Below are 26,092 nucleotides of genomic sequence, written 5' to 3' on the forward strand. Positions count from 1 at the left end.
GCAGCTATCGCTCAAAAAGTCTCTCTTTCTGCTGAAGGTTGTCGCTCTCCTCAGCTATCTTTTGACAGAGGGCTTCCTTCTCAGCCTTCGGCTTGTTGATTGCATTCCAACCTTCTGAACGGCTTTCTGAGTGCGCTTTGATTTCTCTGTCAAGCTGCCACTGAAGGGTGTCAGCTTGCTGTCTGGCAGTGAGAACATCAGTTTCATACCTTTTGTTGATATCCCGGTATGAATCTCTGATCTTCTCCAGTTCTTCTAGGAGAAGCTTGTTTTTCTCCCTCTCCTCCTGAAGCTCAGCTGAGGTTGTCTCCTGGCTGGGAATGTGTGCTGCTTGCAGTTCTTCATATTCTCTTTGCAGGCCTGTCTTCTGTTCTTCTCTTGCAGCTCCTCATAGTACTTTAGAAGGATCATCCTTTGCTGCGATTCCTTCTCACTGAAGTTTACACTGAAGAGTGTCAGCCTGCTGTCTGGCCATGTTGATCTCAGCTTGAAGCTTTTGGGTGATTTCATGGTATTGAGCACCAATTGTGTCCAGTTTTGTTTGGAGAGCCTGGTTCTTCGCCATCTCTGCCTGGAACTCAGCTGTGAACTTCTCCTGGCTGATTATGTGAGCCACTTGCAGTTCCTCATAATCTTTGTGGAGGACTTTCTTTTTCTTTTCCCTGGTAGTATCTCTCACCTGAGCGGCAATATTTGCAGTGCAGAGAGTGTGAGGATCTCTGTAAGCTCTCAGCCTCTCAAGTTCTCTCTTTGTCTCTTTTCCCTTGTTGATGAACATTACTTTCAGGGTTTTCTGTCTTTTCAGCTCTTCTTTTGTCTCGTCCAGCTACTTCCTAAGTTCTTTTATGCTGTTCCGTTGTCCTGAATAGAGGGCTTTCTCTTTCACCAAAGCGTCTTTCAGCTCATCAATTTCTTGACGAGGTACAGAGCACTCCATTGAGGGATATTGACCGGACCTGTCTGTGAAGCTCTGTCCAGGTTTCCTGTGGAACACTCTTGTTTTCCTCGCTTGTTGCATTTTCTTTGCTTGCTGTTTATGTTTACGCTCAGGTTTATGTTGTTTCCAGTGAGCAGATGTCTTCTGTAACAGTGTCTGCTTGGGAAAATTTTCATTTGTTATACGGCACGTTTTCACAGTAGTTGCCTGTTTGAAGGGTTTGGAACGATATGACTGTCTGAACAGCTGCTGCTTATATAGGCCATAGAATGGAATTTTTCCTTTGATTCTTTTTTGATCTTTACAGTTTTAAGTATTTATTTATTGTATGCCTATATTCTAAATCACAATCTGTAATTTAAATGTAAACAAAATGGCTGCCCCCTCTAACACAACAAATTCACACAACAGGAATGTTTTTATAACTGCTCAGTTGCTAACCACAAATTGCATCTTTTTTTATCTTTAAGTTCAACTTCTCAGTTCAGTTCTTACAACATTTTCCTTTTATTACTACATATAATTTGAACTGTATGCTTATTTGCAGACAAACATTAACGTTTCTAACGTTCTAAAGTTTGGTCAATCAATTAAGTCAAAGTGTCAAAATTGAGTATCAGGTTTTCTTTAATTACTACCAATTTGCATTGCTCATTCCAGGGAACAATTACAAAACCTTAAAACAAAGCACAATCATGAGATTATGAACCTTTACCTGTAAAATAATGCATTACCAAAGACTTTTGAACTGCACTAACCGGTGTGAAAGGTACTTTACAAATTAAACTTGATTGATTTCCAGAGTGCTTAACATGAATAAAAGCCACATGCTTCCCTATTAGCTAATGAACAGCTTCAGTCTGTGCAAACATTGTCTTTATTTCATAACTTGTCAAAAGCAAAGTGTACAAAAACTATCAATGACGCACAAAAGGTCACTGAGTCCACAAGTTTTTTTTTTCTTTTTTTCTTAAAGGACCAAAAATTGTACAAGTGCAGGTAATAAAGCTTTTGTAATGGTTTGCATAACTGTTACATAAGTTAATAAGTATGTACATAATGACAGTCATGGCCATTCCTCACAGTGGCTAAAATCAGGTGCTAAATTAAACTTTTTTTATATTTACAAAAATAAGTTTTGACATGATTAAATTCTCATATCTGTCACCATATCATCATATCAGTATTGCAGTATTGATGGTGGAATATAAGCTGAAAAAAGGGGGTCAAAAAATATAAATGTTGTCTCTGACAGAGTGAAATACTTAAACGTTTACACTGGATATCAAGAGAAGATGAGATGACTACAGTGAACACAGAGAGAGCTTATGCCTGGGGATGAAACATAACAAAAACCAAATAAAGCATCCCTTTTTAAATTAAACCACATTTTCATTCTTCAGACACTAATTCCACTGACAGCACTTTGGAATCTGACGGAGGTCCAAACCCTGGCTTGGAGTTCACCCCAGTCTGATCAGAGCAGATGTTTGGTTTTAATTCTTCCTCTTCTTCCTCCCTCTTCCTTGAATAATCATTATGTTCCCAGACGTCTCTCTCTGGACCTGCGGGCGTGGAGCTGCCGGAGGGGCAATCTGATGGGCTGCTTGTTGAATTTTTCCATTATTTCTTTGATTCGTGACAGGTTGGTGCGGCCAATGACGAAGTCGCACCTGGTGGCGCCCATCTCGTAGCCCACCTCGCACTTCTTGCTGGTGAGGCTGTAGCCCTCAGCCCTGGCGGTTACTCTGTACTCTCCGGGGTTCAGCAAGCGCCAGTAATCGCCATCAGCAGCTGAAAACACACACACACACACACACACAAAATAAGCGGCCTATTTGATTAAATGCTCTACCAGAATAGATAATAACTTGCGATAAAGTTAGTCTGATCCAGTTTGGTTTTGTGAAAAATTTAGGATAGTATTGTAAAACTAGAAAAACAGTTTGTGGTTTTGAGAGAGGGAAGACCTTTCAATGGCCGATATCTTTGACTTAGGGGTGAACTGTCCATTTAAGCAACATTGCAAGCGTCACACACAACAGCAGTAATATGCAGATCATATCCTTTTAAACTGAATTTAAACGGCCCACTAAGCAGCAGCAAAACGCAAGCATCACAAAAGCCTTCATCTGAAGCCTAAAATGAAAGTTGGAGAGTTCTTTGTGTTCCACTTCTGAGGAGGGATGTGTGCTATATTCCTTCTCAGATTTTTAAAAATAGCTCTGCTTTGTCACGTTGGATTTTCTTGGCCTCCCCCTGCTGAATGTTCAGACCTAGGAACACGGGTGTGCTTGTGGTGTTGGACTCACTCAGAGAAACAAGAGTTTTGCTTCTTTCTGATCATCCACGCGCACCCAACTGACACGTCCGAGCGTCCACTGGGACAAATGAAATATGATGCCACGTCTGTTTCTGCCGCTGATCTACAGTTAATCTGAACAATTTCACGTTGACATCTGTGCTCACATTATTAACATTCAGATAGCAGAAGGGACACTAATTGTTTCCTGAAATATAAAATGCTAATAAGCTTGTGAATTCTCAGTCCAGACTGTCTGCCCTGCCTTTTCAGTGACAAACAGGTGATTCAGCCTGATGGAAGAACTACTGGTGTGAAAACGTCTGTATGTGAATACAGCTCAAAAGCAAATTCATAGCAGCTGAAAGGGGCAGTTTTCACAATAAATAACCCTTCAGATCTTTCTTAACTGCTGCTGAGAATAGCAAGGGCTCTAAGAGGAGGCAGTGACTTATGCTTACCTCCAGGAATAATAATGGATAATGTCCTTTTGGACATTCAATTTCACGCTCTAAGTACAAAACTACTTTAATTTTGAAGGTTGCATCAGTAGAGGTTGCCTTGAGGCTGCACAATCAATAGTCAAATTCAGAGCAGAGGGCCTCGACGATACTGGTTATGACAGTGATCTGAGTCAGACTCCAACCTGCTGCACTGTTAAAAATACAGCAGCTGCTTTTGTTTTTTCTTTTTATTCCCTCTTACACCAAAAATACTACCTTTCTGAGAGGGTGACTCATTCCTGAGAATGTGGAGTCAGTTAAGGGAGGGAAGGAAAACAAAAATCTGAAGTGAGCATGTTTGTTTGGTATTTGGTTTCTTGCTCGTATGAACCATAAATGAAATTGGACATAACAGTCAGGTGAAATCAAATTTTGTACCTGTGCGGATATCGTGGTTGATGCCCTCCACGGAGATGATTGCATTGGCTATTCCACGGCCTTGCACGTCCCTCACCACGCCTTTGATCCCACGATGCACCTGCATGTGAAAAGCGTGACCCACGCAAGCATGTGTGAATCTTCTCCAGAGTTTACCCCATCAATATCTACTTCATAGCTTCACACAATGTATACGACATGATGTGATGGTATGATGTAATATTTAGGATCTGCAGTTTAACAGCTAAGCATTTTTTTTTAATTTCTTTACTCTTCGTCCAGCTTCAATATTTAAATACAAGCTGTATCCCAACATGAGGCTGGATCCTCTGAAGTGCACATCATTAGAGAGAATACAACATAACAGGCTGACAAGCTGGTCCCATTTCAAAGTCTCTTCAAAGTGAGACTGACTTCATTGTCAGTCTCACTTTGAATTTTGTGACGGAGCAATGTTTTTGTACTGTGTTCTTCAGGGTATTCAGTGATTACATTTCAGCAAGGCTGTCAGCTTTACCATAACCTTTACCAAGTAAATTAGCTCATATAGCACTGGTACAGCACTTTTGAGAAGAATAACATAAGAATAAGAAATTAATAGTCAAATATGGACTGCCACATTCTTAAAATAACTCAATAATAATAATAATAAAAAGCATATTTTTACGCAGCTTGTTTGCATGCACACAAGTTTTCTAGTCTGTATGTGTGAGTTGCGGGGGCTGCTTTGCCTCTATACCTGCTCCATGAAGACGAGAAGAGACTCACGATTGTTCTCCCACTCCTCAGGCAGTTCACTCTCATGAGGAAATTTGTCACAACCCACATACATCGACAGCTCAAAGCAGTTGGTGTGCAAGTAACTGAAATCATTCATACCTGCCAAGAAAGAGAAACATATCTGTATGCCAGTATCAACTTAGGTCAGCATTTTGCAGTTATTGGCCAGAGTTTGTGGTGATAATTAAGAGTGAAACGGATTTGAATCATTTTCACTTTTGTCTGTTTTTGTTTGCATGCCTTTGAATTCTTACATGATGCTTCAAGCTAACAACAAAAATAAAGGCTTTCAGGACTGAATATGCAGATGTGCTCATGGGTGCTAAACAAAGCTACAGCTCAGAGGCTCAGAGCCAGGCAGACAAAACTTGCATAACACAGTGTTAGGAGCAGTGAGAAAACACCCAGGTAGATATGGACACTAACTGCCAGCTGCAGTGTGCCAGGACGCTCCGTTGATGGTGCCGTCCTCCTTGGCAAAATCCTCTGTGTGGCAGACCCTTTGGCTGGCATCGGTCATCAGGCGGTGGGTGGACGCGTAGGAAAAGGCCAACCAGCGGAAGACGTGGTCATCCGGGGTGGGGGTCTGCTTTCTGGTCACCCCTTGGGAGCGAGTTTTGTCGTATGGGAAGGTCACCACCAGCTCCCCTCCCTGGAGGTTGCTGCCCAGCACAAAGGGCATTTTCTCCATCCATGTTATCAGAGCCCGCGTCTCCACAGCAACCTACAGCAGGGACACAAGAAAGGCGAGGATAACATAATTTGTGCAATCATCTCAGTAACACTGTGGTGGCTAAGTTAACTCCCTTGTGCTGAAAATAATTTCACTGCAATGTGCTCTCAAGAGGGAGTGACACAGCTGTGTGCTGAACTCTAATTCCACTAATATTTATTTTGAAAACTGAACAATTTTCATCCGGAGGCAGCAAGGCATCTTGCATTCAGAGGCTTGAATTTGCATGTTACAATCAAGTTATTGATAAAATTACCCCTGTTGTTTGGGCTCATGTAATTAAACCAGCCCTGATATCTCTAAGTACCGGTTGGGCTGGTCAGCGAGGCAAGCGAGGACAGTTTTCACAGCTTCCTGAGCACAGATGGGGATCCCGGCTCTGCAGCTGCAGCAGCTATTCTGGAGGCTTTGTGTGACTCACTCGTGGTTCTCAGTAACGTCAAAACACTCGTGAGGATGAGCTTTAAATAGATCGCTGGGTGTATTTTAGCTCACAGCCTCTGCGTCACAAATGGCAAACGCATCAGCCTCTCCCAAAATAGATTGCACTGACATGCCCACGTGGTTGCTTTACCCTTTTCAAGAGAATGAAGGCATTCAATGCAGAACAAGGATTTGTCGGAATTTGTCACCTATGGGTGACGTCATTGGAAATTCAGTGGCCTTCGTAAAACTGGTGTAACTATAAACTAAAGTGCAAAATCTGGAGAACAAAACCAAATGCTAGAATTTAAATTTCTCAAAATCTGCAGCCTGGAGATATTTGGCTTTAAATGTGGAATTTCCCTAAGACCTAATCTGAGTTGATCAGACTCACTGAGGCATTTTTGGACTGGTACCACTCCGGGATGGACACATGGTGGTTGAACATTTTGCGAGGGATCCACTTCTTGTCCTCAGCTTCCCACAGGATGGAGTTGAGATCAGGGAAGTTATGGTGAATGTCTATTCCATCATTGCTCCATCGACCCAGAGACCACCCGCTGAGCTCTGAACCCTGGGTAAAAAGAAAAGAAAAAGAAACACAGCATGAAGAAGTTATTAATAGTAATGGAAGTTGTATGATTGCAGATGGAGCCCTGTAACATCGTTTCAAATGGCTTGATGAGTAGTGCAGACTTGGCTTCATCAGTTAGGAGACCCAGCAGAGGTGTCAGGTCAAGGACAGGTGCAGAGGGAACCATCATCATACTTTCCCTTCCTGTCATCACAGCTCATCCAGAAGAAACATTTGAACAAATCATAAAACTGCTGACCTCCTACTGATCACAAAGCCCAGCAGTCCACACACACAGCTATTGAACCAAGGAAGATACTGTGGAACAGAGGAAGCTCAACACTGGCAACCAAAAGGCACTTAAAGCTGCTCTGAGTCATTTTGTCTCAGCTGGGGACAGTAAAACTCACAGAAACACAGCCTGGATATTCTGTTAGTTGATCAAGTTGTTATGGATAACTTTTTTGCGCATAAGATTACTTGGCGCACTTTTACATTATAGCTTAATGAAGCTTCTGCCATTACATCAGTCATGATAAAACTGTAGCTGAGACTGCTCTGCCCTCTTACTTGACTCATAGAGTTCAAAAGGTTAACATCTTTTAACTGCGTGTCCATGGGCAAACTTCAGCGCAGGCTGACACAGAATCATGTCACCAAATGACATGATATCGAAAGCCTCCACTGTCAGACTGGGCTTTTGACCTCCCTCATCTCCCTACCTCCCTTTTCTGTCTCTATCTGATTGTTTGTTATCGTTATTGTGCCAAAAAAAACCAGATTATACCCACTCAAATAATACACTGTTCCTTTTATACTTCCCACCAGTTCTTTCAAAGCAGTTTTCTGGCACTGACTTGCACCACATGTGCTCGCATCAGGAGAGGACCTGCCAAGCAGATATGGTTCTGTTTTCACCAGAGGCCATCGTGTGATATGAGGTCACTCCCGGCCATCTTGCAGACCTACCACTTCAAAGGCTTTCTCGTACCCATCAGGGTTGACAGATGGCAATAGATGGATTCTGGTCTCTTCCACCAGGTGACGTATCCGCTGGTTGCCTGACAGATACTCCAGACACATGAACTGCATCAGCAGGAGGAGCAGCTCTCGTCCCAGCACCTCGTTACCATGGGAACCCGCTGTGTAACGAAACTCCGGTTCACCTGGTCAACAGGTTCACATGAAGGGAGACATGAGGGGAAGATAGATAAATATGCAATCACTGCAACTACGTGCACAGCCACAGCGAGAAGAACACCCTGGGGAACAAAGTGTGACGTCTCTTGTTTTGTTATTATTGTACATTAAACTGAGTAATTGTGTTCTGTTCCATTAAAGTACACCGTTGTCTTAAATATACTCACCAACTTCGTGCTCTCCTGGGTTGTCAGATATCTCTATGGCATACAGCTTGAGCCCACTGTGACTCTTTCCTATGTTATAAATCCGGGTGATGTTGGGGCACATTTCATTGACCACCTTCATAAGCTGTGGAGGGTAAATAATGAAGCTTCAGCTCATGATAAATTCTATAAAATTCAACCTGAAAGTAGTCTACTGCAGAACTCACATCAACAGTAGGGTTCAACATAGATATTGCAGAAGTGGAAAATGCCTTGGTGATGGCGGCGGGGCTGGCGGGGGTAATTATGAAGACAGACTTGTAGAGGAGCTGATTAACAACAACTACAAGTGAAGTTGTTTAGTAAAGCAACTGCATTGATGTCATTAGCCAGCCAGGAGTGATTGGGTCTTAAGTCTGGGTTGCATCTTAACTTTTCTAACCAAGAAAATCATTAAACAAGCATGTGGTTTTGCTTGTAAAACAAAGGAACCTTAAATTCATATTTTTCATACGCGTCCTATCAACATTTCTACAACAGGTGTCATTACATTCAGCTTACATGTACGTATATGAGCCAACTTTCTCATCAGTGGACATGGAGACACAAAGCCGAAATGAAAAGGCTGGCAAGTGACAGATCACTGTTTGAGACCTCTGGTCAAGTCCAGTTCAAGCCAAAATTTCAAAAACATCTTTAAGGAGATGTCAGGACATTCCTTAGCCACATTTCTGTTAAATGTTGGGGACATTGGGCACATTTCCCATCCATGTACCTGGCAACAAAACCAACCATTTTAAATCGAAACATGACAACTTTGTACTTATCCTAACCAAGTGGAGTTACACCTAACCAGATCTTAAGCACAGCATTGTCAACATAAAATTAAAAATTGAAATGCAACACAAAGTTTAAACATAACAAAGTTATAGTTTCAACATATCTGTGGTTTGTGACAACATTTCTTCTGCCATTTGGTTTGGCCCTTACAAACAATGTAAACCATATCTTTGTCAATCCTCTCATGGAGCATGTACTTTACTTGAGAAGTCACAATGAACTGTCTCTACTTTGAGGTTCTGGCACAGCACTATTTAAACTGCAGTGAACGAGGGGGAGATACGATACCAGGTACCTGCATGGAGAAAAGAAATGTCAAGGGTGAAAAGGCTTTAAAAGCTTAGTTTTAAAAATAGTCCTTCGTTCCTTTGTGAAGGCCTATTGAGGCTGCAAACCCAGCGTGACACACATTAACCTCAAAGGTGCGAACAGAGAGACAAGACAAACAGTCCATTTAATTTACTTTGATATTACTTTTCAGGCTGTCACACCAGAAAAAAGGCTGCTGTTTTATAATGAGCCAAACCTACAGAATATTAACTGGATAAACAGCAGTTTAGGACACGTGTAGTTGACTGTTTGGCACAGGGGAGCTGCTACATTATAGACGATCATGATTCACGGTGCTTGTACCTTCACAACCACTCAGTCACCATGTAAGTAGTGACAAATACAGCTGTCTTTCCTTTCAGTACAAACAGGCTACTGTTCGTGACAACTATATGAATAAGTAATGACACAACCCAGGAGATGCTTAATGCATTTTCATGTGGCTGGCAGCGCTGGGTTCATTTGCTGCTGCACTTTGTTCTTGCAAAAGACACAACTTGTGTGCTATTAGCTCACAGTCACACGGGATGTTTTATCGCTCCACGCTCTGGTGTCTCTGCTGAATAAGAAATAAGAGCCACACCTCTGTAAGTAGGTTGTTACACACCTGCCTCATTTCTTTGTAGCTGTGGTGTCTGAAGTCCAAGTCATCTGTTGTTATGACCTCATTGCGTCTGTGGTAATAATTATTTGGATCTGTTGGGAATTTTAAAAAGCATGATAGTTATTGATATTCAGAGATTAAAGGAAATGGATTTGCAATGAAAGGAAATGAAATGATCAATCGCACCAGGTGTGGCAAAACTAAAAAAATGCTGCGCATCTGCTCCTTTTCCTCTAGCTTAGGATATTTTCAGCCAAATGACAAAGAACCATAATTTATCTGGAAAGTTTTCTATTTTGTACCAAGGATTTTGAGATATCTGCCTTTGAGGTTTCAGCCGCCGCCCCAACAAAAGGAAGTTGTGCTCCCGGCAATTAACAATTACACATTAATAACTCAAAGGCAGGCTGTCTTTCCAGAGGAAAAAATGTTTTTGTGGATAGTCTGGCTGGCCAAAGTTTCCTTTGGGACTATTTTTCAGTAGAAAATGTTCTTTGTTAGAAAATCACCTTTGTGCACACATTAGGCCATTAGGATTAGGATCATCTGTTAGAGCACTGATTGTTTGAGCAAATGCCCCCAAAGAAGTTAGTGCTGTTCGTCATCTCTTTCCCATCTGAAGCAAGGGAGAAAATAGTTTGATGTTGTTATTGATCCACAAAGTCTGCATAACAAACTGGAACTTGGAACTCAACCATGACTATGATCGCACTCTTACTGTAACCAAGTGTTCATTAATAAAAGAAGGTGTAATTTTAGTATTGACCAACTGTCAATAGTGGCATCTGATCAAACGCTTATTCATGTCATTCTGTGAGCCTGTATGCTATATTTTGTAGTTTACTTTGGAGAACTTTGTCATGTTAATCATAAGGTAAACAACAGCACTCTCCATGTTATGAAATATTGCAATTGAGCATGTTTCATTAGTCAACTTGCAACCTTGCAGCATGACATTGCTTGGCTTTACAGCAAAGAGGACCTGTATCATTCAGATTCATGTGTCTGCTTTGTCCATACAAACCCGTCACCTGGCATTGGACAGCCAAGAATCTCCACTCTCATACAGATACTGCCGCTGTTAAACCAAGAGCGAGGGTTTACTCGAATGTATCGAGCGACCACTGGAACTGGGAAGATGTTCCGGACCGGGATCTCCTTTTCCCTGTTTCCCCTGAAGATCTACTGAAGCAAACACATTCAACCAGAGGGTGAATAAAGAACAAGATTTTTTTTTGTAATGTGAACCTTTGTCGATTTGAGCTCAGTCATTCATTTATTACTGTGCTTCTCATGGACAACGACTTTTCATCAACAGCTGTAAGTGAACCAAATGTAGCCTAGAATGCAAACTGTCATCCACTGACAAAGGTACCCTAAAAATCTAATAAAATTTTTAAAAAATCACAGTGCGTAAAGGACAGAACATGAAAAAAAGAAGCTTTAGGAACTAGAATATGTCCAGCAAACTGAAAAGAGATGAGATCCTCATAACCCTTGTACAAACACATAAACCTGTGGAATGTCATTAAACCTTGATACCACTGAGAGTTTCTTGCAAATTTTACCACCCACAGCTATAGTTCTTCACTGCACCTTTTGGCATTTGGAAAGGCAAACAGTGTAGTTTGGCATATAAAAGGTGAAGGAGTGGGTGAGCGAGAAGCTTGTAGCAGAGACTAAATTACTGTAGGGGCTTTATCTCCCACATGGATGAAGTCATCAACCAGGGGAGGGTACAGTTACACCAAAATTTCATTAGCAGGGATGTGAATCACAGAAGGGCGCTCCAAGGATAGGATTTCCCTCAAAAATACCACCTTAATCCGATCTGCATGTTCATCGATAATAGGATCATTAATGTTGTTATTATTCCACAGCCAAATGCATCAGTGATCAGTTTCAGCTTTAGTTTGTTGTCAAGGTACTCCAGTATTTGGTTTCTGTCTATTCAATTACATGACGTGCCCAGTAGAGAAGAGACGCAACTCTGACAATGGGCCAGGATGAGGTTCCCATCTGTTTGAGGATCATCAGTATTTATGACTGCCTCTCAGCTCATTAAGCTTGGAAATAAGCAGAGATCTAAATCTTCTTCTGTAATTGCTCTCAAGCAAGAATTCACTTTTCCATTGGGTTCCAGTCAATCAGGGACACATGAAACGGGACCGTGTATAAAGCTACTTGAATAATAATGCTTGAGCTCAAATGCTTTATAAAGTGATAATAATTGGCTACTACTACATTTAAATGTCACGATTGTTACTCACCATGTCCTCCGAGCCATTCCTCAGTGTTATCCAGGTGTGACTGTCATTGCTCACCATGACCTTGTATGAGGTGACCCAATCACTCCTGTTAATGTTGGGGGGGAGAAAAGAAATATTTTTTCAGGTTGGATTCAATGCAAATGGAGCAGGTCACTATGAGAAAGTTGTGCAGCAGCACACAAGCAGACATGGCGTAAAAGTCTGTTTAAAAATGGGAAAATGGGACAGGAGTCAAAGGAATGACCTCATTTTATACCGAATTCCTAACAATCAGACAAAAGTGCTACTTTTTTCATTCATTCATTCATACTTATTTTTGTTCATTTATACATGTGAACCAGTCAGAACTGTGGGTGGTATAGCTAATACAGTGCCTTATATTATTTATATGGGTGACTTATTGCTATGAGGTAATGCAGCAGAGACTTTAATGATCAGTCTTAAACTGCATTACTGCATAAAGATCAGGGCCATAATTAACCTGCCACTGAGGGGACTTAGATCAAGTCACCAGCATTTTCTCTCGACATTTGAGGGCCACCTTGGAGGAGTTACATACATACAAGCTGAATATATTAATTTAGAGGAAAATACACTGTATATTGAATTGAATAACCTAAATATGAAAAATGCACATAGATAAAAATTCTAGAGACAAGTGAGATTTGTGCCAGGAGTCAGTAAATTAGCACCTCTGAAATCCTGGCTACAGTCAAATTATAAAGGACTTGCAAATGGTCAACACAAACATAAACTGAACAGGAGTTGTCCTCTATATTTTACACTGCCTATAAAGTATACTTTTATCCAAGTAGCTTAGATAAAAAGGGTGAAACATCAAAATAATACAGTGCTTTTTATGTCTGGAAAAAGACTAATGACTTAATGTCCCATCGAGCCAGAGCTCCTTCTAGTGTGTGCGGTTTGTAGGTTAGCGGTGACTTCCATGCTTCTGGGTAAAGACATCAGTGCCGAGCTGGTCCAGCCCAGTAGGAATTCCCAGTTCTGTTAATTAAAGCGCTGTTATAGACAGAAGCCCTCGATCTGGCACCACAGACAGTTACATGCCCTACAGAGCTAATTGTGGAGATATCCTGTCTCAGGCATTGGCGTGTTCGGCGCCCTTAGACTGTGCTGGCCTTGAAGGAAAATTACAAACACAGTCTGATAAAGATTCTCCCCATGCTCTCTGACTACACAGCAGTTTCCAGAGGTCTGTGCCACCCTATCCAATTAAGAAGTACAAAGGCCAAAAGTTGTCAAATATTATTACAGAGCAAAGTCAGAGTAGGTAGATGGCACGGAAAATCTGAACAGAAGCCACAGTTAAACGAAAATACAACTTTTCCCTTCAGTTTATCACTTTATTGTTAGCAGAATTCCTTTTAAGAGCTGTAACCACGGAGCAAACATGAGGGAAACTTAATGTGACCACAACCTGACAACCCTGCAGTTGTTATTATTAATGGATTATCTCTAAAGTACACGCAAATTACTTTATGAATTTACGAATAAACGAATATATCAAATATATCTCAAGAACTCATTCAATAAAATATGTAATATCCGTCCATTTAAGCACACTAAAAATCTGAGGATTCAATCATTTTCAATATAACATCAGTGCAGCACTGAGATAGCCTCACCCATTGCCCAGTGGGTAGAAAACAACTCAAACCCAAGGCTAAATGTCTTGTATAGTAGGCTGTGTGAAAATATTAGAACAGCAACTTTTTTCTTGTATTTATTGTTGAATTACTATCCATACTGGTAGTACGCAGCATCATATCACCGCTTTATTGATCTTTATTTGAACTTAAAAAGAAGTAGTAATTTACACTCTGGCATAGTAGCTGAAACAGTGGGGATGTCTAGCAAGGAAATGTCTTCATACCCAAAACAACCTGGCAGACTAAAGTACTGATGAGCTGAGGCAGCTGGAGGTGCAATTATACCCATCCCCGTTGTATTTAGCAGTTAAGCATTCATATCTTAACAAGCTTTGTAGACACCATTAGGAGCACAGCTGGATGAATTATCCCATATTGTAGTCAGTAAACACTAACTGTAAATATAAAATATATTGAAATATTACAATTTGTAAAGAATCATCTCCGTTTGTTACATCCCTGTTTTTCCCCATCATCTGAGTGTGATCATTTTCTCTCCAGTGTTATTTTTATAATGTAGTGACCTTTTAAAAGAGATGAAAGAACCAGGCTGCACTCCAATCAATCAGACTCATAAGTCCTTAATACCACAGTGAGGGGATCAGGAAAGACTTGTGAAAAGGGCAAACACCAGAGAAGGTTCAGCGCCGTGTGGACAAGATTGAAAAGCTTGTTTTGTTTATATTTGGGAAGTCAGATTTTCCAGTTGGGTTTAGAGGAAAGTCCAAGAGTCATTTAGAGTTCTGGAGCAAGTATTGCTGTGTGTCTACTTCATATTTTGGAACTCATGCTATAATTAATTCAGTTTTATTTGGACATTTACTGTGTTTGGATTTTCATTAGCCACATTAGTGACGTGTTTCCGTGAATGGAAACGTTGGTCTGTTGGTCATTCCACCACTTTGGTCCAGACTGAATGCATCTCAACAAATATTCAAGGATTGCCATGACATTTTGTATTGACATTCATGATCCCCAGAGGATGAATCCTACTGACTTCTCCATATTTCCTATAGTGCCACCATTCAGTTGAGATTGTATTTTTGAGTTCAGCAGCTATTGGATGCCCCATCACCCAACTGTACTTTTTGTTTAAAGGTGATTAGCAATTTTTAGCATGCTAACGTGCTATGATGGTAAACATGGTAAACATTACACTTGCTGAACATTGCAATATATTCAGAAAAATTTCCCTTTGTAAGAACTGCCACTGCGAGCACTTTACTGTTTTGAGGTTAAAATTTTGCCCAAAGCACCACTGCTCCTTCAGTAAGTACAACCTCACAGACTTGCTTAATCTGAGTCTTATTTTATATGAACTTCATATTCAAGTAAGCAGTATTTACTGGCATCTAGCAGTGAGGTAGCAGCCAGTCGAATACTCTTTGCCTTATCTTCCCCTTCCACAAGCATGTAGGACACTGTTTTGCATTAATAGCAAATTGTTTTTGTAGGACTGTTTCCTGGTCAAGATTTCCATTTTTCCTTGCAGATTCTGTGTGATTGACAGAACACTGAGCATGATACTATCCCTCCTTTTCATCTTTTACTCATATACAGGTCTGAAATAATGTGAAAAGTATTGTACAATGCAGAGCGTAATACCTTTGCACAATAAACAATAAAATCTGACATAGCTCATAGAGATCCATATTAAAGGTACTGGATTGTCAAGCTAATCGATGTCCACTAATGGTTCAAAACAACCTTCGAACAGACCATCACCAGATATCAGCTTAGAAAACTGGTGCTTTTTAAGTTAGCTTGGACATGAAAATCCTCATCCCTGACCATCTGCAGCCCTCCATGCATGTCTGCAGGGTTCCTACTCACGACCAGAGGGAGCTCCTGCCTTGTGTGATGACCCCCGTGAACTTTGTCAGCCTCCTGGCGTCCACCTCGAACCACTGCAGCGGGTCATCTCTCCCAGCGCACCAGGCCCCGTCATAGAGGTCATCTTCATAAAGTCCAGCCTGCAGGCCAGAAACAGAATTTTATTCCAGATGTTCATGTGCAAATGCAGTGCACATACTGTATATACAACACAGCAACTGGTAATGCTGACAACCTCTGCTTTACTTGTTTTTGTTACTAATTTATTACTGTTAAAATGTTGACAGTGGTGAGGGTTAAATATGCAGAAGTCAATAAGGTTCAGATGTTTAAATTTGGTCATCTGAGAGTTTCAAATATGCTGTCCAGATAAGAATCAGATAAGGCAGAAGAATGTGTCTTTTAAGATGATCAAGACACATGAAAGCAACATTAGTCAAAGCACACTGGGTCATACTTAAATAGAGTGAACAAGGGCTGAACAATGCAGTGAGTTACGGGAATGAATGCAGGACACATCTGTCAGACAGAGCTGAATGTCGAAAACACTGGGCTTTTTTTTTTCCATTTCCCAGCATTCCTCATCCTTCTGCAACAGTTTAAGTCACCGATGTAACAAGAGGATGCTTTTTCTTGATGCTCGCTTGATTCAACAGCTGAAAATGCTGAAGTAATTGGAATGCCTATAACACGACCCCTGCATAAAGCCTGAAGCAGCTGACACTGTTGGCTCGGGTCAAGATGCATGAACAGCCACACTCATATGCTGACAAGCCACACTGTTCATCTTCTCCATTCAAACATAAGCATTATGATGACATGCTGCACTGTACATGCCCAGCACACAAGGTTTTTACCATGACTGTCAAGTCCCTTTGAGGTACAAAACTGATTTTATATTTTATTTAAAGATCTGAACACAGATGAATAGGACTGAACACACTTGAATTTACATGTTAAAGGTAAGATTACAGTTCTGCTAGCACATGTGTAAACATCTCTGTGGGTCTGTGAAGGAAAGAATATGGAGGAGCTAACGAGCATATCTCACAAATCTTGATGTGTTGCATGACTCTGCTTGAAACGAGCTGACAGGTTGATGCAACCTCCTATCAGGATCCAATTCATTTCAGTTTTATTTATATAGCACCTTTTATAACCAAACTTGTCTGTAGGTGCTTTATAGAAACTCAGAGCCTGAACCCCCAGGCAAGCAGACAGTGGCAAGGAAAAACTCCCCTTTAAAAGGAAGAAACCTTGAGCAGGACCCGGCTCACAAGGGAGAACCATCCTGCTGATGCGGGTTTGAAACAGAAAAGAAAAAAATATGTTCAAAAGAAAATGCAAAAGTCTCTGAATAATATCAACACTTTGATTTACTTGCAGTCAGATGTTCTGCTTCCTTCAACCAACTTCCTGAAGCAGAAATGCTTGTCTATTTTACTGGTGAATGATTTGTGAGGGTTCCAAATAATTCTGCCAAGGAGACTCTGTTTTATGTCCTGTTCACAGTTAGAAGGATATCTGAAACTAAAGAAATAAATACATCTTGTGACGGAATAGTTTGAATTATGGAGAAGGTTTGGCCATGCAGTAAGTGATTGCTTTTTGATGCCAATCCAGATCAAGGTGCACCTCAGACCAGCCCTTTCAAGAACTACTTATTTGAATGAAAAAAATCTGCTACAGATGTCCTATAATTGACTATATGTATTTTGTGGCAGGACAAGGCAGATAACTTTTTGTTAGATAACTTGCCGAACACTCCTATTTGAGCCAGTATTCATCTCTTTTTATCAAAAGAAAGTTTACTGCATCACAGAACTCTTGGTGTCTGGAGTCTAAACAAACTGTAGCAGCTACAAAAACGGAAATAAACCAAGTTCACTGGCTGCAGGCCTGAGTCAACAAGTAACATCTGCTTTCTCTGTGTTTCTCCTGATTTATAGATAATTGTTCTCTTGAGCAGACATTATCTCTGTCCCTCAATGATCCCCGACAGGCGCACAAGGGTCCACACACAAAGCAAACAACAAGTCCTTAGTTTTGTTGATTTCCTGAAACATAATGCCTTGCTGTCTTGAATGAATTAAAAGTGTGTATGTGTGTGTGAGTGTCTTTCATTAATTAATTGTGCAGCATTCAGAGCAGTACAGCCTGAAGAAGATGAGGCTTGCTGCAGGCTGTGCTAGGCTCATACCCTCATAGCACAGCTTTCACTAACAGGAAATGCCTCTTCTCCTGGATGCCAGTCCTCTTTATTAGGTTTGGGGATGTGCCCTCATTTGACGGCAACGATATTATTTTCTCTATTGAGTTAGCGTTGGAGTATTAAAACATGCTGCAAGCTGAAACAGAATAATGTCCTCCACATTTACCTGAAGCAGTTATCATTGCCAGCATCTTTCCATGGAGCTTAAATAGGAATTTAAACTGATCGTGAAATTAAAAGATACTATCTCTTGATCATATTTCTTTATTGCTTTTTTGTGGGGGGAAAAAAGCCTCCCCAGGACATGAAAGCTTCCAAAGACAGGGGAGATTGCCCCGGGTACGATGCAAGCCCTAACATTTCTGGTAGTCGTAGTCAAGCTACGCCAACACTTTGTATTTCTGTCTTACCTGAATGTTAAGACGACCTCTGTGAGCACCAAGGCCGTAGCGTTTTGTAGTTGAAGCGTGAAGCTGGAAATCATCAATCTTCAATGTCTCCAGTCCCATGGGAGGGCATTCTAGGTAACAAGAATGACAAATTGGTCTGTGATAGCAGTGTTATGTATCATGTGCATTCCTCGAGGAGCATTGCTTTCTGCACAGTGCAGCTCCTAAATTAGGGACCACTCATTTGTTAATAGCCAGACTCAACAGTAATGAGCAATTTAAACTCTGTACAATGAGCTCAAACCTGTGGAGCAAACGAGATAGCAGCTGGGGTCTGTGTTTGTTACTGAAGACATTTAATAATAGCTTTCTCTGTACAGCAAAACTTATGCAGTCAGCACATAGAGGACAATAAACTGCTTCATTCTTGTAATTTGATTCTTATGATAACGGACATCATCAGTGTTGGTGTTTTTTATTCTCCCTCCCAATCAAGAACAGTAACTGAAGATGGAAACTCTTTCATCAAGCAAGCAATGATTTGCAGAAATGTCTTTACCTGCAGTACCAACATCACACTTTGACCTTAAATGGAGAGGCAAATAAGTTCTTGTGTGTCAGATGTCACACATTTGTGTTTGAGTGCGTAAACAGTTCAGTTTCACAATACCTGGAAAATCGTGCTACAGAAGGTGATCCTGCGTGACTGAGATGGAGTGTAGCAGCATGACAGAAGCTTTGATGTCTTAGCTGCTGTGCATTTCAAAGCGTTTCAGTCTCCACGGTTGATTAACAGCAGCAGGAGTATGAACACGTCCTTTTTGTCATTTTGTGACTCACTCCTGTCTCAGTCACCCAACTGAACCCTGAATGCTCGATTAAATGAGAGCAATATTTGTGAAAGAGAGAAAATGGGAAAACTGTAGCTGTAAACCTGTCAAGTATGTTTAGAACATGAATCATCTGATCAAAGGAAGATCTTTCTATGTCAGAAAGATTTTTTTATTAACTGTTCACTGATGACGAGGATTTTGTTTTTCAGCTGGATCCACAGGTTGTATAACTAGAAAATACCAACACCGGATTACACAAAGGTTTATCCTCACATTGCTGATAAAATGCATTTTAAGAGAGAGAGTTAAACATATAAAATATATATTAAAAATGAATAAATTTCTGCACAAAAGCCCTGATTAACCCTCTGTATGCTGAAACGCTGGTATACTCGGTAGACTGAGAGGGTTTTGGTGTCAGTCCAATTAATATACAGTGGATAAGGTGATAAATGGGTCAAAAAAATTGTGATCCTTCAAAATCTTTTGCACCACTTATCTATAGTTCTCTGATATTCTGACTTTTGGGTCAGTCTGTAAAAATGCTAGGGAAACTATATTTCCCATAATGTGACCTACTAATGACTTTTTATTTGCTTATTTCTGGTTGGGATTTTCCAAATAACCCTGGTGACATCACTGTGACCTCATCTGGGTTATTTTCTCCTGGCTGAAAATCGCTCTTCGTGACTCGCGCACGGACCGCGATGTGTAAAGTCAGCTCAAACACGGCTGTGAAGCACAGGTCTGCGACGTGATGCTGGGGCGATTGTGTAGCGTGTGACCTTGATGTCTTGCTGTAGGCATGTTGTACAGTATGGCTGCATGTCCAGTCAGGCAGAAATGCTGCAACGCAAACAATACTCATCATGACATAGAGCATGCCATTTAATCACATTTCTTTCAGTCTCTTCGAAGGGTTTTTCATTTCATTTCAGTTTCATTTCCAATGCAAATGATGTTGTTCCATACGACGTATGATCTTAAATTCAGAAACAAGTGAAACTGTTGTTAAATTTATTTGAATCTTGAAATTTTAAAACCGAATTTTAAATCACGTGTTCAATAGTGCAGATGGGGATATTTTACTGTGCAGGTATCCTCCAAGCCAGCCAAAGGACATGAGTGACTGACGATGCACCGTGTCTCAGAGCTCATATGTTCCCCGGCTGTACTGATGATGGAAAACAGCAGCCATCAATATGAATAATCATCTTGTAATTAACTCTTGAGCATGCAACTTATCCATTTACACTCACTGCATGCAGCCATTATTAAAGCACTCTAACTTTACTTTGGAAAAACACAGTGCTTCAGAGAGAAAGCTGCATATCACTAAAAAATGCTCTCATGTGCTGCTGGAGGGCGTTTGCAGTTCATTTGAACAAATGTCTGTCTTTAAGTAAGTGGAGAAACTGAGATGGTGCTCACTAAAAAGAGGTCTTTGTGTGAGATTGGCTCATCTTTTACACTACAATGGATATCAACCGGTGAGAGCCAAATGGGCAAATCAAGGTTGACATGTGAAATCCCCTGTGCCCGACGGCTCTTTGGGTCAGATCAAGCTGTTTGCAGACTTCCCGGGATCACAGCGATGGAATTTCAGAGCAAGAATTTCCGATTGGGCATCGGTCTGTTTGTACATGCAGCATATGCTGCACATGTCGCTGTCATACGGCCAGGACTGCCCTCCCGAAAAGGAACATCCAGGACTCTAACAGGCACAAAGGAATTTTCTAACTGCGGATCAGGACTTTGCTTGTACATAATGTGAACTTGGACTTCTAGTTCTGCAGCAAAGTATATCTAATCCATAAAGGAAGCTGGTTTTGCATTGTATTGCTGTCCCAGCAGCCTGATGTGTATGAGACACTGAAGACCGTCAATCACATGCACCAGAACTTTCAGAGAAGCCAGTCAAAGATGATCCGCATCCAAAATCCACACGAGCATGAGACAATTTATGCTTGGTGCATAAAGCAAACATAGCTTTAGACTAAATTAATTTCTGCTGTAAAACTAAAGTATAAAAGCTGTTTAACAAGCCAGAGGTGAAGCCACTGGTAAAGTCAGTCATTGCGGTATTCACAGTAATGTTATACAGTAATAAAACACATGTGTTCATCTACTGCTGACCCTGTGTGCCTATACTTAAAATTCCTCTTGGAACCAGACACATACTGTATGTCCACATGCTTTCTGAATGGAGCGATCGCAACATATGCCAAAGGTTGGCAGGATGAAGAAATAGATGGATGTCTGCCATGTTGAAAAGCTCTAAATCATTAGCACCATCTGCATACAATCCATCGCAAGAGGACCAACACAGCCATGTTACTGCTGAGGTCTAATTCTCAATTCTGGGATCAAAGGTCAGTCAGGCTGTGTGTGCCACATGTTTTATGTCTTCTCTGCATCTGGCCATACAATATTGAAATACTTGAAATGTATAATTTGTTCATATGATCATGTTTATGTACTGTGAATATTCAAACTTTTTTAGCTGACAGTGAATATTTGAAGAAATGTTTTGAGACTGTAGCAACAATCCAAACAAAAGTGGTGTCATGTAAATATCAAAGTGAGACAGCCTTGGATTTTTTTTCTGCAAAAACTTTTCATTTTTTCCATATGAGTGACCAACTTTCATCTGCATGAACTGGCTTCCATCTTGGAGCAGTTTTCAGTTCACGATACTTGTGTTAATGGGACCAAAAGCAGGAAATAACAAACGTTTCTCATGATGAGCAAAGGCATGTTTACTTCTCACTTTATTTTTAGATAAACCCACTGAAATAAACAGTGGAAAAGTAACACAAATGGAGTAAAATTGTAAAATTGGATTGTTTGGACACTGGCTGCCATAAGGTAATGGCCATAGCAGACAGCATAAGGGTATATAGCATAAGCTATAAATCTGGCCATTTTATTAATTGATTCAGCTCTTGATTTGTTAAAAAGAACTTTTTTTTGCACACCTTGATGTGACATCCTCAGAATCATCATTGCAAATCATATCGCATCAGCCACGATACGAATATTTCAATTTTTCAAAACCAGAAATCAAACTCTGACTGCACACGTTACAACCTGAGATATCTGAGCAACACCTTGTTTCTACACGCTGGTGGGCACAATGAATGAGCTGTTGAAACATCTGCTCAATCAAACCTTGATTGCTAGGTGAGAGACCCAGTTTAATGGATTCCCTTATGTTTTGTGCATGTGGCGGACACTGAGCCTCTGCTTTGCTTCCAACAGTTGCTGATTAATTAAAAATCTGAAGCAAATTTCTAGATTTTTTTTTTTATTACTGTGTTGAATAAACTGGGATAAATCAGCTGCTACCAAGAGACGGTGAAACAAACTTGGAAAACAGTCTGGTGTTGAGTCACAGTTTTAGTCGTGAAAACATGAAGCAGAGCCTTTGACTGTGTGGGCGTCTTTGTGCCAGGCGTGTCGGTATGGAGTTCCCATTTTCCAGCATGCAAGAATATCCAACTTTCTGCTCCCATTCCCAAGTGCCAAATTAAAAATGGCAAACTTTCTGTCTGTCTCGGTAGGTTCCATGCAATCTCCTCAACATAAACACATAAATTTAGAGTTGGCCACTCTTCAACTCCCAGCATTATTAAATACAGCTTCAACTGATGCTAGAAACTGATACTGTGTATATAAGTATTATAAGGGCGTTATCAGCACGTTAAGAGCTGTGGAAAGTCTGAGGTCAAAGCACACGTGAGTTTAATCTGTCACCAGCATGACGGAGAGGCTACTTGGGCATCCTGGCTTCAGTTTAGCAAATATGCTGTGATCCATGGAAACAAAACACAATGCTTCATATACAAAGAGGACATCATTGCCTCTGTGGCCTGACTCCTCCTGTGAGAGCATCATTTCATGTTGTCAGACTTTTCCTCTCAGGAAAAGAAAATCTGCTTTCTGAAAACGCATCCCTTCTCCAAAATATTTATCGTCTCTGATCATTTGTTGCTTTTTTCCCATCGTAACAGCTCCTGTGAAAGCGGAGAAATGATCCCTGCACAATGAAGGGAAGATGAATTTTTATGAGATCGTGAATTTCCCATAACAAGTGAGAGTGACATTGCTTGTTCACTCACCCTCTTTTATGGAGCTGTATTGTCCTTCTCCCTCTGAGATGCTGTTTGGGGTTTTCAGGATGCTCTTCTTGTTCTTCTCAGTCTTTTTGTTGGCTGCTTTCACTAAGGGAGGAAATAATATTAAGACAGGAAAAGAAACAAAACCTTTTTTATTTTTAAAAGGGGCTTTGACAGATCGAATCGCCTTTAAAAAAAATAGCTGAATCATTGCTGTCAACAGAGAGAGGGGAAAAGCACAGAAGAAAAGCCTTGGTTGGATTCAGTCCTACACATATGGATAGATTCAAGATTGGGGATTGAACCAAGAGACAATCTGGGCATAGAATTTGAAAACTTTTAACTCTTGGGCTCCTTATATTCCACCCCATACATTAGTCTCCCTCACGGTAGCTATAAGGCAATGCTGCTTTTTCAATTTGCACTCTCATTCCTTTAATACATTGTGATACGTCCATATATGAAATAGCTGCCCCAATGTTCAAATCAGTCATAGGAATGTCCTGTACAAGAGGCAGGATGGGGGCAGGGAGTCGCACTGCAGCAGCTGAAGATGGAAGAGAGGAGTGTGCTTTTTATTTGACTGAGTGTCAGGTCAGGATAGGCCCCACGTGATAACAATCCTTCTCACATCTGAAAGTCTTTATCCTCGTCTCATTCCGGGGACAGGTTAAATCCTCAACAGCGCTCCGAGCTGCATGTGTGGTTCAGCATAACAGATACAGACGGCTCTGGCACATGATGATTTAGATGCTGGTGAGGCGCAGGCAATGCTCATACCGACCATTTCAAGTTGTTTAAAGTAATAACAGCACAATAAACACAAAATGTAAGCGTCCTGCGTTAAAAATAATTTTTAAGTAAACGCATTTAAGCAGTAAAATGCTCCATAGTTTTTAAATTCTGGGTGCTTTAACATACAAATGACTGCAAAACCCTCTTTTCCAACTTAAGACATTTTAGAAAGTGCTAAATTGCTCTGAGAGCTCATCTAACCCAGCTTAAATAATTTCACTTGAACATCCTTGCCTATATTAACAATTTATCTTGTTCACATGGTGCAGTGTGAAAGGGATAAGCAGCTCTGTATGGCTTCTGCAACTGTTAACGCTGTTATCATTGTTCCCCTATAGTCCCACCTGCCGCAGGTATCTCTGCTGAGACACGTGGAGCCAGATGCCTCAGACATGAGGTCACTGTCGACACAGCTGCTCTAAATCATCTGCCATGAGCCAACCAAAGCCTTCGCGTCTGCTACTGTCCTCCAATCACCTGACAGGATTTCAAACATACCTACAAACCTGCTACTGCATGTGCTGCACAGTAACAAAGACAGAGAGGTTTAAGCTGTAAATTTCTGTATGAACAGGACTGCATTGCTGCGACGCGTTGCTTTTGGGAAAACGTGGACTTCACGTGTTCTGGCTCCTATGTTGTAATGCAGTCCTGACCTCTGCCATGCATGAGGCTGTTAATCCTGTTGTCATGCAGAGGCCACACAGAAATATGGCTCTGATCTATGAAGGCATGAGGAGGAGGAGGAGGAAGAGGAGGAGGAGGACTACCTGTGGAGGTCATTGTTTTTTGTTTTTTTTTTTTCCATCCACATCTATCACTGTGCCAATTGAATTCAGCTGCTCCTCTGAAGTCACCCAAAATTTTCTGTTTGAACTCAACTTATTTTCAGCAGTGTGAGTGTGTGGGGCACTTTAGCTGATTGAAAAAAAACATTCAACAGTAATTTTCTAAATACTAAACTGCAACTTCCCACTTCTAAAATTTGAGCTTTCAGCCGACGGAAGCAGCCACAGAACCAGGTCTTATTTCTCATGACTGTTTTTGTTTTACTGTTTACTTCCAAAACATATATTTTCATTCTCATTGCACACAATGCTGGCATGTTTATATGTTTGAAACATCTAACAAAAACATGTATTAAAAACCTCAAATGATTAGCCATACACTGTCATCTAGTGGCAAAACTGACTCATAAAGTCAAAGTAAAGTTTTCATCACAACTCAAGTTCTTCAGCTTGGATGTGTCAGATTTTTAAAAATCTTTATTGCCTAATGATTGCCTATGGAAACAAACAGATAAATTTGTCAGGATTTCTAGAGAAAGAAAAAAGTTTTGCTACTCTATGCACAAGAGAGCTTCAGACTCAAACCTTAAGAAAAGGAACTCTTTCTCAAGTTGTCCCTGTAAGAGTTCTTTTACCTGATTTTGTATCAGCTGTGGTTTTATCCATCTGCCGGCTGCTTTCTGCCTTTCCCTTGGGCACTTTCTTCACAGGGTTTTGGCTGGGGTGCTCGTGTCTGTCAGGTATCGAGGCCACAGGCTTCTCCAGCATTTGGACCCGGTTGTACTGATCTCTTGTCAGAAGCTCCTGCATGTAGTAATCCTCATCCTCACCGGCAGAGCCATGGCTGAGTTCTGCAAGCCCCACAAGGAGTCCCAGCAGTGCCAGGGGGGTTAGGAGGCTGTGGCGCTGTCTTGTCATGACCCCGGGGGATTATCTCCAGTTGAGAGTCCCGAGAGGAGCCTGCCGCTGCTGTCGGGCTGCGTCCCATTAACTGCTCCCCTTCCTCTCCCTTCCTATTCCAACACGGAGAGTTCACAAAGTTCTCAGAGCGCTCCAAGTCACTGACGAAAGCAGAGGAGCCAGAGGGTCCATGGACGCCTCAGCCTGGGAAAAATGCAGTGAGGGAGGGTGAAAAACAGAGAGCATGAGATGTGGAAGAGGAGAGGGAAGAGGCAGGGAGACAGACAGTACGGTTCAATTCTTTTGATGCTGGCAGGTGACTCAGAAAGAAACCTTTTTTTTTCTCTCTTTCAGATTGAAACCAGTCCAGGCTGCAGAGACAATGCGGAGTCATTTCAGTGGTGTGGGTAGAAGTGAAAAAGAAATCTCTCTGAGAAACACACATTGACACATTCAGCACCTACTTTCGTCGCCATCTCCTCCCACTCTGTCTAAGGCAGGCACAGCTTTGACCAGAGGAAATCAGTCATCAAC

At 41.2% G+C, this 26,092-nt stretch overlaps 1 protein-coding gene across 1 annotated transcript; it reads right to left on the reverse strand.

Annotated features, from left to right (window-relative positions):
• Positions 1–1,546: 1,546 nt before the first annotated feature.
• Positions 1,547–26,092, reverse strand: cpxm2 (carboxypeptidase X (M14 family), member 2). The gene is made up of 15 exons (XM_046377578.1): positions 26,023–26,092; positions 25,294–25,762; positions 23,079–23,180; positions 18,146–18,255; positions 15,524–15,663; positions 12,021–12,105; positions 10,782–10,932; positions 9,754–9,842; positions 7,998–8,121; positions 7,600–7,796; positions 6,451–6,630; positions 5,327–5,624; positions 4,860–4,999; positions 4,121–4,220; positions 1,547–2,731 (listed from the first exon to the last, which is right to left on the reverse strand). The coding sequence occupies exons 2-15, from the start codon at positions 25,574–25,576 to the stop codon at positions 2,475–2,477; spliced, it is 2,256 nt and encodes a 751-aa protein (XP_046233534.1). The 5' UTR covers positions 25,577–25,762; positions 26,023–26,092; the 3' UTR covers positions 1,547–2,474.

The sequence above is a fragment of the Scatophagus argus genome, chromosome 21, assembly GCF_020382885.2.
Source record: "Scatophagus argus isolate fScaArg1 chromosome 21, fScaArg1.pri, whole genome shotgun sequence".
In the NCBI taxonomy this organism is placed as follows: domain Eukaryota; kingdom Metazoa; phylum Chordata; class Actinopteri; family Scatophagidae; genus Scatophagus; species Scatophagus argus.